General features: G+C 34.5%; 1 protein-coding gene across 1 annotated transcript in view; it reads left to right on the top strand.

Annotated features, from left to right (window-relative positions):
• The window catches only part of LOC114728778 (WEB family protein At5g55860-like), a 21208-nt gene extending 7227 nt beyond the window's left edge, over nucleotides 1–13981 (top strand). Inside the window, exons 2-6 of the mRNA XM_028915724.1 lie at nucleotides 6497–6504; nucleotides 9014–9277; nucleotides 9384–9450; nucleotides 10320–10544; nucleotides 12025–13981. Coding sequence (XP_028771557.1) covers nucleotides 10368–10544; nucleotides 12025–13809 — 1962 coding nt within the window. The 5' untranslated portion in view covers nucleotides 6497–6504; nucleotides 9014–9277; nucleotides 9384–9450; nucleotides 10320–10367 and the 3' untranslated portion in view covers nucleotides 13810–13981. The remainder of the gene's footprint in view (nucleotides 1–6496; nucleotides 6505–9013; nucleotides 9278–9383; nucleotides 9451–10319; nucleotides 10545–12024) is intronic.

The raw sequence follows: 13981 nt of genomic DNA, 5'->3' as shown, positions 1-13981 counted from the left end.
TAAATAAATCAGCACAGTTATTTTTTTCAAGAAAATAAGTAAAGAGAAAAGTAGAGAGAAAATATTTTTCTTTAACCAATGCACTTATTAATATAGGGCGTGGAAGCTATTTTTTATTTCCGAAATGTCTTTCCTTCTAATTTTTTTCATGTTATTTCTGTTTTGCCGACAATTTTTCCCCATATTATTCAGGTAACTTCTATTTTCACCCCTTTTTTTAAATTCCTTCTTCTCATCCAAATACAGTTAACTTCCACTTATATGTAAAAATAGTAGTAGTTCGCATCGCTTTATGTGATTTTAGATCCATGTACTGATGAGTATTAAAAATGTAGCTTATTTTCATTGGACGCGTGCATCAAAAAGTAAGGCTCACTTTTTAGAGCCTATAAACAATTCTCTTTTTTCACATAAAAGATATTGAAATAATTTTATAATATACGAGATAAATATTTAAAACAAAATTTTTGAATTCAATTGGTTCTTGTTAAAGACAATGGCGAACGTATTCATGCGTATTGTAACTGTATATTTCGCTCAACGTTACGACATTGACCAAAATGACAGTAAAAGGCTAAAAGTAAAACTACGTTTCCTTGTTTCTTGTTAGGGATGTTTGGATAGAAACTAAATTATAGTTTCAGAAGCGCTTTTACAGTTTACGAAGTAAATATATGAAGAAATTTATATCATTTTGCGAAAAAGTACTTCTGAAACTATGGTTTGAAGGTTATCAAACACCTCCTAAGAAAAGGACTCTGTGACACCTGAATCTAAAAGAGAACCCTAGAGGCTTGAATATGGTATCTTTAGAAGGGACACGGTTGCATTGTTCTCTTGTTGCAGCGGTCCATTGTGCTTCCCAACCGCTACGCCACTCGCTCACAAGTCAAACGCTAAGAACCATGCATAAAGAATAGCGGCGGCATTGCTATATTACTTTTTTTTTTTTTGCCCTTTTGGGGTCTCCAAAGTCAAGAGGCATAGTATTCCACAGGGTATCTTGCAATGATATACTTCTCTCTCCGGTGTCACTATGAAGAGTACTTCACTAAGCAATTAAGACTTTTGATGGCAATACCCCACCTGGTGGGAGGTTGGAGCCCCTAAAACTGATATTTTTTATGGCATATATGCCACCAAGTAGGACTTTCCTTTTTATAGAAAGCCACTTCTACCCCAAAAAAAAAAAGCCTCGAAAACCACTTTTACACTATCTCTGCTTTGAATTAGAATTATGCTAGACTTGAGACTAATTTTTGTTAGGTTGTGAGTGTTTAACAAATACGTTTCTCACAATTCGAGCCTATTTCTCCTTCTAATGAAATAAGATCGCTTACTATTTCAACTAACTTATTTGTTCTTTCATTCATTTTTGTATGTACAATAATTCACTCATTCTTTTATGTAGAATAATTCACTTTGAACCAATCATGAGCGTGAACTAATTTGGATATTCTAGTTTTTTTTTATTAAAGTAAGAATAAGTTGATAAATTCTGAATCGTCCACGTGAACAAATGATTAATTTTTACTTGACATAATTTTTTTTCGGTCATAACATGAAGAAATCCATACAATCGTCGTCATGGCATTCTTAGTACACTTATTTAGTCATTCAGTGAATTTTAAAGTCACCATGCTGCTGTTTCTTCCGCTTGATGTTACCTTTGTTTTTTGGACGAAAGAAAAACTGTTTAGGCCAAGTTTTGGATCAACTTGTGAAATAGGATTTTAACTTAAACCTGTGGAAAGCACTCAAAGCAGGCCTACATGGCTCAGTCCATTAATATTACACCACACGACAAATTAGGCCTCCACCATACTGCATTATTGAGGTATTTTGCTAGCAAACGTTATGGGAAAAACATATTATTCATGAGACATAATATAAACTAATTAAAACTTCGGTAAAGATATAAAAGCCTAATTAAGACCTAAGTGATGAAGTTCATGGATTTGAAGAGTACACAAGCACTCAAAGCAAATATTGTAGATTTAATGGCAGCAGAGGTTGGCAATCCTCCCTTGTCCTTCCTAAAGAAAAGGCCTTCGTATAATGGCACATTGATGAGAACAAGAACCCCACACTACATAATCTGCAAGATCATCTTCTCCAAAACCCTAATAAAGCCATCTTCACTTATAAGAGCATCCATTGATACGCCAAAGAAGCAAAATAGATTGAGCATAGCAAGTGTTGCCAAGAGAGTGAACATTGGAGAAGAGCCTCCAAACTCCATTATCTCCTTCTCGTAGCGTTGGGAAGCATCTTGTTCTGCAACTTTCGCAGTGATTGCGAAGCCTGAAGCTAGAGGAAACCCTAGAAGGATTATGCAGATAGGATTGGTATATGGGATTCCTGTGGAAGATGTAGTCACTGGGCTTGCGATCATATATAGAGGGTGGAAATCGATTTACTATAACCCACCAGAAAAAAATGTTTTTATAGGAGTAATTCCAACAACTTTTGATGTGCTTCTTGTTTAGCATAAGAGGTGGGGAGAAGGGTTATCTCAAATCTTCTTCTTCAAGTACTGTCCTTTCATTTATGGCTACAACAAGTTAAGTTTCAGTTTACAAATGGCATACAGTATCTACATGCTATGGGCCCCATTGTCTCTTCCAACTCTCTGTTATCTTATTCTCCTTCCCATTTTCACATTTTGTAGCATTCCATTGTTCCCATAGGTAATCTAGTATATATTAATCCCTTTTGTCCTATCTTTTTGAACGGATTAAAAAGACATAGTCTATTGATATAAACTTACCTATGTGCTGGTTGCTTAATATTCTTTTCTTATACTTGATAATGAAAAAAATTGGCTAATTAATTCTCATATTTGGTAATGAAATCTTTAATATAAGAGCTAATTAGAGATTTAATTTAGTCCTAATTATAAGATTACAATCCACTTTATCTCTCATATTTATTCATTTTACCCCATAGTAAGGAGCTTCTATCAATGGATAGTTTCAAGTTATTTACCATAACAATGATCTTCCCATATCTATATGGTCCAGAAACAGGATATTTAACTTATTTATATATTAATTATTATACTTTTTTCCATTTTTGAACCAAAAAACAGAACTTAAGTGGCTTAACAAGGTATCCAGCATCACCAATATATAAAGAAGAGGATCTCACAATTATTGTTTCTCCATAGACGTATTAAATTCCGTGACTTTTTAACTTTCCCCCCTCCTAATCTCAATCACATATATAGAAAGAAAAGTCTCAAAATGGCTCCATCACGGGGGCCAAAGAGCATTTTTTTTAAAAAAATAAATAAATATTGGTGTCGAACTTTTCATTTTGTTTTCTTTGCTTCACTTACTTTTGATTCTTCAATTTACGCTGTTTGGAGGAGAAAAAATTGGAAAAAAATTACTTTCGAGTCTCTTACTAACAATTTAACCACTAGAAATCACATAACAAGTAAGTAACTTGTATCTATTGTTATTTTTTATACTAGAACTTGTCATTACATATTGTTTGTTTGTTGTGAGACTTTTTAATGATTAATTTGTTAAATAAACCAGCACAGTTATTTTTTCAAGAAAATAAGTAAAGAGAAACATAGAGAGGATATTTTTCTTTGACCAACGCGCTTATTATATAGGGCGTGGAAGCTTTTTTATTTTCAAAATTTCTTTCCTTCTAATTTTTTTTCATATTATTTCTGTTTTGCCGACAGTTTTTCCCCATATTATTGAAGTAATAGAAAATTCATTTCTACTTCTATTTTCATCCTTTCACCCCTTTTTTCAATTTCCCTTCTCTCATCCAAATACAGGTAACTTCAAAAGGCCAAAACACATTTTGGGACTGGTCCAGGAACAAGACAAAATAATTAACCTGCCACTCCTATGAATGTGCTAGCTTGGGCAGAATAATGCATAAAGGGCCAAGGGCCACCTTTAGATCTGACATAACATATACGCCGCCAACATATTTCATTTAAATATATCTGGTTAGGCTCCCTAATCTGATCCCACATTCCCCTTATATAAAAGTATAGTAGTTTGCATCGCTTTATGCGATTTTAGATCTGTGTAATGATGTATATTAAAAATGTAGCTTATTTTTATGGGATACGTGTATCAAAAAGTAAGGCTCACTTTTTTCACATAAAAAGATATATAAGTAATTTTATAATATACAAGATAAATATCTAAAACAAATTTATTCCATGAGACGTAAAAGTGTATGATAAAATAAACGAGTACGGGTCTTACTATGTCTTTTAACTTTATTTAGCATCTCCTTAAAGATTCAAATCACCACATGTTCATAGGTCTTTAAAATGGAAAAAGAGGTGAGGAAAATGTTTGTTTGCCTTCATTTAAAAGAATATATATTTTTTCCGACTCATGTTACAAATTTAATTTTTACAATATAAAATCTTTTTTTTTTTGGCCGGCACAATATAGAATCATTTAGAATAAGTTAATTCAAACCCTCTCATTTAACTCTTTTCTTTTTTCCTCCTTCTTTTATATTCATATTACAGTTTCAATTTGCCATCAATAACGTGAGGAACTTGGATCTCTCAAGTGACTCTAAATAAAGTTAGGAGGGCATTGATGTCATATGAGACAGTAACCTTATGTTTGAATGGGGGAGAAAAATTAAAGAGGAAATAATATTAGGAGAAAAATTCTCAAAAAAGAGTGGACTGATGAGGGTCTTCATAGAGCCATTACGTAATGTGATTCTTACTGAAGATTTTTTTTTTTTGGGTGGGTAAATCAGAAATCTCTCAGGAAGTGGGCCCATAATTATATTTATTAAAATTGGGCATCAAAATTTAAAATCATCTGGTGGCCTGGCCCAAAATATGCTAGCCCACATACAGCTATTAATGGGCCGATGTTCAATTCAACCCAAATTAGTAAACCAAATCTTGCCAGTTGCCCCGTGCCGTCGTTATTTTTTTTTTCAAATTTTTTCCTTTTCCTATATCAAGCCTTTTAATTATTTTACATTTATAAAATATTTTTTCAATAAATGATTTTCACTATAATTTTTTTCAGTTTTTCCCCTGACACACAGCATAGTTCAGAAGAAAAATGTGTACTAATATTTTTCTGAGAAAATTATAAATAAAAACCCCCTAATATAAAATTTGTGATTTAAGACCCTCAATTTGGAAAATAGCAAATAAGGACTTGGTCCTATTATTGCAAATATGAAATCATGGTAAAATTTCTGAAATGCCCCTCAGGCAAATAACAAGTTGATTATGAAAAATGATAAGTTCACTTTTACGAATGACAATTTTAGTAAACCAAATCACAACTTGATTGAGCGTGTGCCAAATAACGAGTTAACTATGAGAAATAACAAATTTATTTTAGTGAATGACAACTTCAATAGACCAAATCACAATTTAGCTGAGGGATATTTCAGATATTTCACCTAAACTTCATATTTGCAAAAGTGGAACCTGGTTCTTATTTGCTATTTTCTAAATTTAGAATCCTAAATTATAATTTTACATATTAAGGGTATTTATTTGTAATATCTCTATTTTTATTTGTTTTTTGGCCAAAAAATGTTTTCCTTTGTTCTTTTTTGTGAGTGAAGACGTACTGATGAACTCAATTTCTTGATATTGCACGTGGCATTCGTCCCTGTACGTGTTTTTTCATCTTTGGAAGTCTCGTAATAATATTTGCCTTTCCTTTTCCGTTCTCAAGAAAAGAATATTCACATAAATGAATATAATAATAATAAAAGCTTATAAGTAAAAATTAAGACAAAACACGCGCGGAAAAAAAAAAAAACTAAGATCTCAAAGTGAAGCTCAGGGTTGGAAAAACAATTTATTATCAAGATATTTATCTGAGATGGCTAGAAATCAAGATTTTCTGTGCACAATACAAAAAAGGAAGAAATTAAAGTTGTTTGATGAAATTTTAAATTGCAGCCTCAATGTATTTGGTAGGCTCAAAGCCTACTTAAGGCAATTAAGACGTGATTTTTAAGACATATTTAAGTATTTACATTTTAACTAGATTTTAGGAAATATTTTAGATTAGGTCAAACTCATCACAAGTTAAGACCTAAACTTTAAATAATTCTGCATATAAAAATAAGTTTAAAAAACTGTTTTTGAAGAATTATATTGTGAATTCTTGTTATGATTAATAACTTATTCTTTTCTTTTTTTGCTACAAATAAATTTTGGTGAGTTGGGTATTAGAAGCTCACCAGGGCTAGGATGTACTTCTAAACTCAGAAAGTATTTATGGAAGTATTTACAAATCGTTTAGTGATAAAGTTGTCGCATCGGTAGTAAATTTTGAATTCACAGCTTTATAAGTTATAAGTTGACTTTTTATCAATTCAACTAGCTCAACCTATCTATTTGAACTATAAGACGAGTTGTTTTGACTTCATTAAGCCTAGGAATTTCATGGGTTGGTTAAATATTTCTGCCAACTAATTTGAGTCAATTTTTGTTAGTAATGATTATGAACTTTTAAAGTACTTTAAGTTTGGAGTGTACCATATGTTCAACAAGTAATGCAAAAGATAAAAAAGGGCCAAAAAAAAAAGCCAAAAAATTAGCTGCAAGAATTTTGAAAAACATATACTCCAACTTAAAAGTTAGTGGCTGAACGCAAATCTGCTTCACATTATATATCATACATTTATGTCTGAAATACATAAAGAAAATCGTACGTGAGTATAAATATAATGTTCCTCAATTCCTTTTATAAAAAAAAAATACTCATCTAGTTCGTAATATAAGACCTATTTAATTAATTTGACTAGATTAAAAAAGTTAGGTAAGTTAGTTAATTATAAGAACTATGATTTTTTTTTCTAAAACACCATAATCATCTTTCTTAATATCTTTCCTCCCTCACTTACTTGATTGTGGTTGAGAGAGTATTTATACAGGTAATTTAAGAAAAACTGACTGATAAATATGAAAAATAAATCTTATATTTAAGATCAAAATTAACTTAACAATTAGATTCTATATTAGGGATCAGAGGAGTAGTTTTTAAGTATTACTTGCTTATTTTTATAAGAAGGAAACACTAGGGGATATATCCAATTTTTTTTGGTTATTTTCACATTTTTCTCCTATTTAACTACTTTTTTTTTTTCGGTTTACACCACCCGGTATCCGGCGCACATTGGCAACCGACTACTCCGGGCTCGAGAGTAACGGAGTGCCGTGCTTACCCACGGGGTTGGACCCTCTCCCAATGAGAACGCTTCCCGGGAATTGAACACGCGTTCTCATTCTTACGGGGGGCGAGCCCACTTACCAGCTCGACCAACTGCTCGTTGGTTCCTATTTAACTACTTATATCAATGGGTAAACTGTTTAGATGGCAATTTTTCTCTAATATGCTATCCCCTATATATTTTTAATGTGATTTAATGAATTATATCTTATAAAAAAAATGGAGGAAATATACACACACGTATATACTATTTTAAGTATTAATAATTAATAGCTGTCCATTCCAAAACCAATCCATTTGGTGGTCATCAAACAGCTTTTGCTTAAACCCCACCTCATCACTCTCCAATTGAGATAATGATTTATTTCTGCCATGCTATTCTGTGATCCCTTTTCTTCTTGTTCTCCCAACAAACAATCAACACCACTAGGCACGTTTTCTTACTCTCGCACTTAAATTATCAAAGAACCATTCATATTAAAAAAACAACTTATTAAATATTTTTGATAAATGAAGTTAAATACTCGCTCGGGTCTAATACATGAGCTTCACTTTTGAAAAAAAGTTTTGTCCAAAATATAAATTTTATTTTTGAGTTTATCTGAGCTTTTTATTTTATTTTATTTTACATTTAGTTGACTGCATTTAATATTACTTCTCTCTTATTAATATTATCCTCATATATTCTCTTTCATTATTTTTTCATTTATTATCTCTTTCATTTACTTTCTAAATAAATGAGAGTAAATTTGAAAAAAAAGGAGGAAAAATAACAAATAAAAACCCCTAATATATGAAATTATGATTTGGGACTTTCAATTTAGAAAATGTCAAATAAAGACATGATCTCATATTGCAAATATGAAATCTTGACAAAATATCTAAAATGCTCCTCAATCAAGTGACAAGTTGACTAAGAGAAATGATAAGTTTACTTTAACAAATGAGAATTTCAGTAGATCAAATCACAACTTGGTTGAGAGACATTTCAGACATTTTACTAAAATTTCATATTTGCAATTTGCGATCATGTGTCTTTATTTGGTATTTTCCGAATTAAGAGTTCCAAATCCTAATTTCACATATTAGGAAGCTTTTATTTGTCATTTTCTCATAAAAGAATACATTTCTTACCTACTTATTATTTTTAACTAATTTTAACAACTAATTTATTAAATATGATTTAGTTATTTAAAGTTTATACATGGAACCGAAGGAGTATATTAGTGGCGTTAAATAATGGAAAGGAACAGCGATATTGTCGTCTTCCTCTCACACACAATTTCGCTTTCCTTTATCTGCTTTTCCTCGTCGCTGTCACCGGTCTGTGTCTTCTTGGACGGTGCTACTGCTGACGTGGCACACTGTCGCTCTTCCGACTTTTTCTCACACTCCTATTGTCTTCCCCTGCTCTACGTACGCTTTTCTCTCTCATCATCCCGGTCCTTCGCATCGTACTTAAGGGCATTTACGGTATTTCAACGACACATTCGAGGACAGTATCGTCCAAAACTCACATCTTCTTATGTCATCAATTGAACAGGACAAAGCTTTTTTTTTTTTTACTCTCTCCGGGAACCTGAGTTGCTGATAGAAAATTTGTCGTCGACAGCTTTCGCATTTTCAAAGTTCAAACTTTAAACTTCACCCATCTCTCTCTCGCACTCTCCCTTTCTCCCTCTTGTTCCCTTCCGTAGGCGTTTCAAGATTTTTACGCCAGAAAATACGTTGTACGATTTAATTCCAAAGATTTTCAAGTATCTTGGTACTTTAAGGTGCTGCTTTCGAGGCCTTGAAAAGAGAATCTTTTTTGTTCTTTTTTTCCCTCGTTCCTCGAAGAATTTTCGAGGGGTTTTCTTGTTCGGTTTCTCGGTTTCGGTCGGTATTTGGAGTTTCGAGGGAAAGTGAAGATCGTTGACGGACGGGCTTTTGGAGTCGCTGGTGATTGGAGAGGGGAAGTGACTGTTCCCGGTGGCTTTCTGATTTTGACGTTCATAGTTTTAGGGTTTATGATCGGGTTGTGTTCTTGAGGTTTTCTTTGGATGTTTGGAATAAGCTATTTTCAGGTCTGTTTATCTTCCGTAGAATTTTTTTTTGGAGCTGAATCTTTTCCACGTTTTGCTTGCTTGCTGATCAGTTTTAGCCTTCCCGTATTACTTCTGTCATTTTCAGGGCGTTTGACGAGCTTGTTTTATGCCCCGACCGATTTCATATGGTATCAGTCTCCATTCTACAATCTGTAAGTATTGGAAAAATTCTGTGGGAAATTGGAAATAAAGTCCGTCTCTTTCGTTATTTCTGGTCTTCTTTGATAGTTTATGCTGAAATGTGCTTGGGAATTGAGATCAAGTGTGGATAGCATCCACGTCCTCTCAGTGAAAACCTTAACCATTGACATTCTTGTTTCCAGCATTAAGTTAAGTTTTACCCATATTCTTTTGGCAAATACCCCTTTTTCAGGAGATTTTAAATTTCTTAGCAAGCATGTATATTACTGTATTTGTGTGGGCAGGTAATTCTTTTAATTGAAGTAGGATGCATGAAAAACCACGTATATATTTTGCAATGGAATTAGCTTTTAAAAGCACACGGATTTATCCCTACACCACCATTGTGTTAACTGAACACTTCTTGGTTGGCACTCAATACCCTGTATACACATTCAGTGCATCAGACACTTGACAGATGACCGGTTGTGATAGTGATGGGTGTATCCAGTTGGGATGGTTTGCATGTGGATTGCTTGACTGGTAAAGCTAGCGTAAGGTCCATATATAATATATATAATGGAACATATAGTGGTTTATGGATAGAAGAAGAGAATCTTTGTAACAGGCTTAGGCTTTTTTCTTGAGCAGGTCATTTACAACATTTACTTCGTAGTTGTATATTTATTCATGGTGATTGCTGCAATGTCAGCCTTCAGCATTTGCTGCTTAGGCAGATAGCTTACGCTTTTTTTTTTTTACCCCTTCAGAAAAAAGGAGAGGGAAGGGTGAGAGAAACAGCATACTAGTAACTGAGTATGGCATCTGAAGTTCTATATGTAGATGGTCATTCTTTGCAATTTCGATTATAATCTATATTTCAATTTCTTTCTTGTAACAGGTCTTTGATTGATTGGTTTCGGAGTTTAATATTCACATAGAACACGCTATGGTAGCAAAAACTCGGCAGAATGGTACTAACTCTCCAAGTCCAAAACCAGAGGTTGGAGAGATTGATACCAGTCCACCTTTTCAGTCTGTTAAGGATGCAGTCAATCTATTCGGTGAAGGATCTTTATCTGGGGAAAAACCTGCAATTAGAAAGGCAAAGGCTTATTCTGCTGAGGTAATATTGGTTTTCCAGTTGTGTGAGTTATAATATAATATATAAATCTGATATGAAATTGTAAAACTATTTCTGAAAATTGCATTTCATTTAATTGTTTCCTGCAATATTTTTAGTGTAAAATTCGGCCTTAAAGTTGCTCTAGAAGTTCTGAATCGAATTTTGTGATCCTAGTCTGTATCGTGATGGAAAATGTTAAATTTTTAACGTGAAAATAATTTGGGAACACAATAAGTTAATAACAATATATCATTTGCGGTTGTTCAAATCATTCACTATTTCGCTGGTCAAATTGGGTCTCTAAATGTAGGGCTAGGTTATTTAAATTTTCTCCCGCCTTTGGGGATATCTGTATTGTAGTCCATTGGGCATGTGATGAATCTTCTCAGATGTTTTCTTCCCTTACATGCTTCATTAAGTTCTCCACATCCTAGAGCTGAATTTAATTCAATTTTCAATATTATGTCCGTAAAAGGGGTGTCGGGAGTAAGTTAGGCTTATATTCATGCTACAAAAAGGGGCTTTTATCTAACAAATTCGGCTCATAAAAATTTATGCCTACCCTGATATTATATTTCTAAGCCAAAACTGCTCTTGTTTAGGTCGGTATACTTTCCAATTGAAAGTATTGCTAGTTTATTAGCATGCCAATTCAATAAGAAGGAATTATATTATTTTCTGATTAGACTTGCGTATCATAAATTACTCCAATGTGTCAAGGGACGCTTGGTCATCTCTGTGTAGCTCAACTTAATATCTAACAGGAAGCATGATGAATTTTAGTTTTAATGGCTACATTGTTTTTAATGATAAATGATTTTATCTGAAGCTATAGTATTTTTTTTTTTTTTTTGAGACTGTGAAAGTGTGCGTGTGTTTCAAAATATCTAAAAATCATTATATTATTTACTATTGAAGCATCTATTCATTGGTCTTCCACTCTTCCTCTCACATTTGTGGTATTTTTTATTCTTATTTGAAATAACAACGATTTTGGTTGCAAGTGGTGTGACTTTGTAATTCGGAACCAGCAGAAAATAGATCCAACAACAGAGGGAAAGGGGGAAGTTTGTAATTATGACTCAATATTCACTCTAAGTTGTCCATTCACTTTGAGAGGGACCTTTGTATAGAACTCAGGAGAAGGAAAGAAATAAATAAAATAAAATAATAGTGAGGGCTGAACGTATATAACATCATTAAAGCGTTAATTCCTAGGATGCTTCATGTATGTGGAGGGATTGGGACTTGTTTGGTATGGTCTGGGGCAGCTTCATCTACTCCAATAAATACTTTGTTGAATTGTTTCCTACATATCTGATACGCAATTACCAGATGGAACTGTGTCCAATGAGAGACCACTAATTTTAAGCATCTAATCATGTTTCTCTTTTGGGTATCCCTTTTATGCTTAGCTGCAAACTTGCTTCACTTTTTCCCCCCTTCTATTTTAATTTGCCAAGTTGGTTGTTTCATGTAGAGAGTTTTGGCCAAGGAGACACAACTTCACTTAGCCCAGAAAGAGCTAAACAAATTAAAGGAGCAGCTGAAGAATGCTGAAACCACTAAAGCTCAAGCCCTAGTGGAGCTTGAAAAGGCTAAAATAACCGTTGATGATCTGACGGAAAAATTAAAGGCTCTAAGTGAATCCAGGGAACTATCCGTAAAGGCGACTGAAGCTGCTAAAAGTCAGGCGCAACAGCTTAAAGAAGAAAAGTATGGTGACCCTGATGGAAATAATGGTGCCTGGAAAGAAGATTTGGAAACTGCAGTTAAGAAGTATGCATCCGTTATCACAGAACTTGATGCTTCTAAGCAGGAACTGAGGAAGATTCGTCAGGAGTGTGATTCATCCTTGGAAGCAAGACTTTCTGCTTTCAAGCTAGCATCAGAGGCTGAAGATTCGATGAAGGCAAACACAGAAAGAGCAGCTGAGCTCTCTAAAGAAATTTCCGCTGTGCAGGAATCAATTGAGCAAATGAAGCTTGCTACTGTGCAAGCACAGCAAGACCAAGCTAGGATATTGGCCGAGAAAGATGTGCTGAGACAGTCGTATAGAGCCACCCTTGAAGATTCACAAAAGAAATTGCTTGCTTTGAAAAAGGAATTCAATCCTGAGCTCATAAAAAATCTTGAGGTGCAGCTGAACGAGACAATGACTGAAATTGGGGCTCTGCAAAAAGAAATGGAAAGTAAGAAGACTTCAGACTTAGATACCGTGAAAAGTGTCACATTGGAGCTTGATGATGCTAAGGGATCATTGCAGAAAGTTGCTGAAGAGGAAATGTCTCTTAGAAGTTTGGTGGAAGCTCTTAAGGTGGAATTGGATAATGTGAAAAGGGAGCATTCTGAATTGAAGGAGAAAGAATCGGAAACTGAATCAGTTGTGGGGAATCTTCACGTCAAACTCCGGAAAAGTAAGTCTGAGCTGGAAGCGTGCATGGCAGAAGAGTCCAAGGTTAGAGGTGCATCTGACGAAATGATCATGACACTGAATCAATTGTCATCTGAAACTGAAAATGCACGGAGGGAAGCTGAAGATATGAAGGCTAAGGCTGAAGAAGTGAAGAAGGAAGCTGAACTCACCAAATTTGCATTAGAAGATGCAGAGAATAAGCTTAGAGTAGCGCTGGAAGAAGCAGAAGCAGCAAAAGCAGCCGAGGCAAGTGCTCTTGATCAGATTAGGGTCTTATCTGAGAGGACTAGTGCAGCGCGTGCATCAACTTCTGAATCTGGTGCTAAAATTACAATTTCAAAGGAGGAGTTTGAATCGTTGAGTCGAAAAGTTGAGGAGTCTGATAAATTAGCAGAAATGAAAGTAGCTGCTGCCATGGCACAGGTTGAAGCTGTGAAGGCCAGTGAACAGGAGGCAATCCAAAGGTTAGAGGCAACTCAGAAGGAGATTGACGATATGAAGGCGGCTGCACAGGAGGCCTTGAAAAAGGCGGAGATGGCTGAAGCTGCAAAGAGAGTCGTGGAGAATGAGCTTCGCAAATGGCGTGAACGGGAGCAGAAGAAAGCGGCAGAAGCTGCATCGCGTATATTGGCTGAAACACAGATTTCATCAGAGTCATCTCCACTCCATTATTCGATTCAAAAGCCTGTTCAACCTCCAAAAGCTGTGGAGGTGCGCAAGTTGGAGAAAGAAAAGGTTTCGATTTCAAAGAAGGTACTCTTGCCTAATATATCTGGCATCTTTCACCGGAAAAAGAACCAGGTTGAGGGCGGATCTCCATCGTACCTGCCCGGTGAAAACCCAGTGTGAAATTTGTTTGTGCGGTTCATGAATGTGAGAAGCATAGTGGCTTGTGTGTAGTTGAGACCAATGTGAACAGATTGTGGTGGTAGTGTTTGAGGAAAAGAATGGTGAAATGTCCATAGTTTTCTGTAAAGGGAACAAGTAGTATTGTTTATATATCGGTATTTTGCTGCTGCTA

Source organism: Neltuma alba, unplaced genomic scaffold (assembly GCF_004799145.2).
Source record: "Neltuma alba isolate B1F8T4 unplaced genomic scaffold, ASM479914v2 tig00012567_pilon, whole genome shotgun sequence".
Taxonomy (NCBI): domain Eukaryota; kingdom Viridiplantae; phylum Streptophyta; class Magnoliopsida; order Fabales; family Fabaceae; genus Neltuma; species Neltuma alba.
This window is presented reverse-complemented; position numbering and strand designations above follow the sequence as displayed.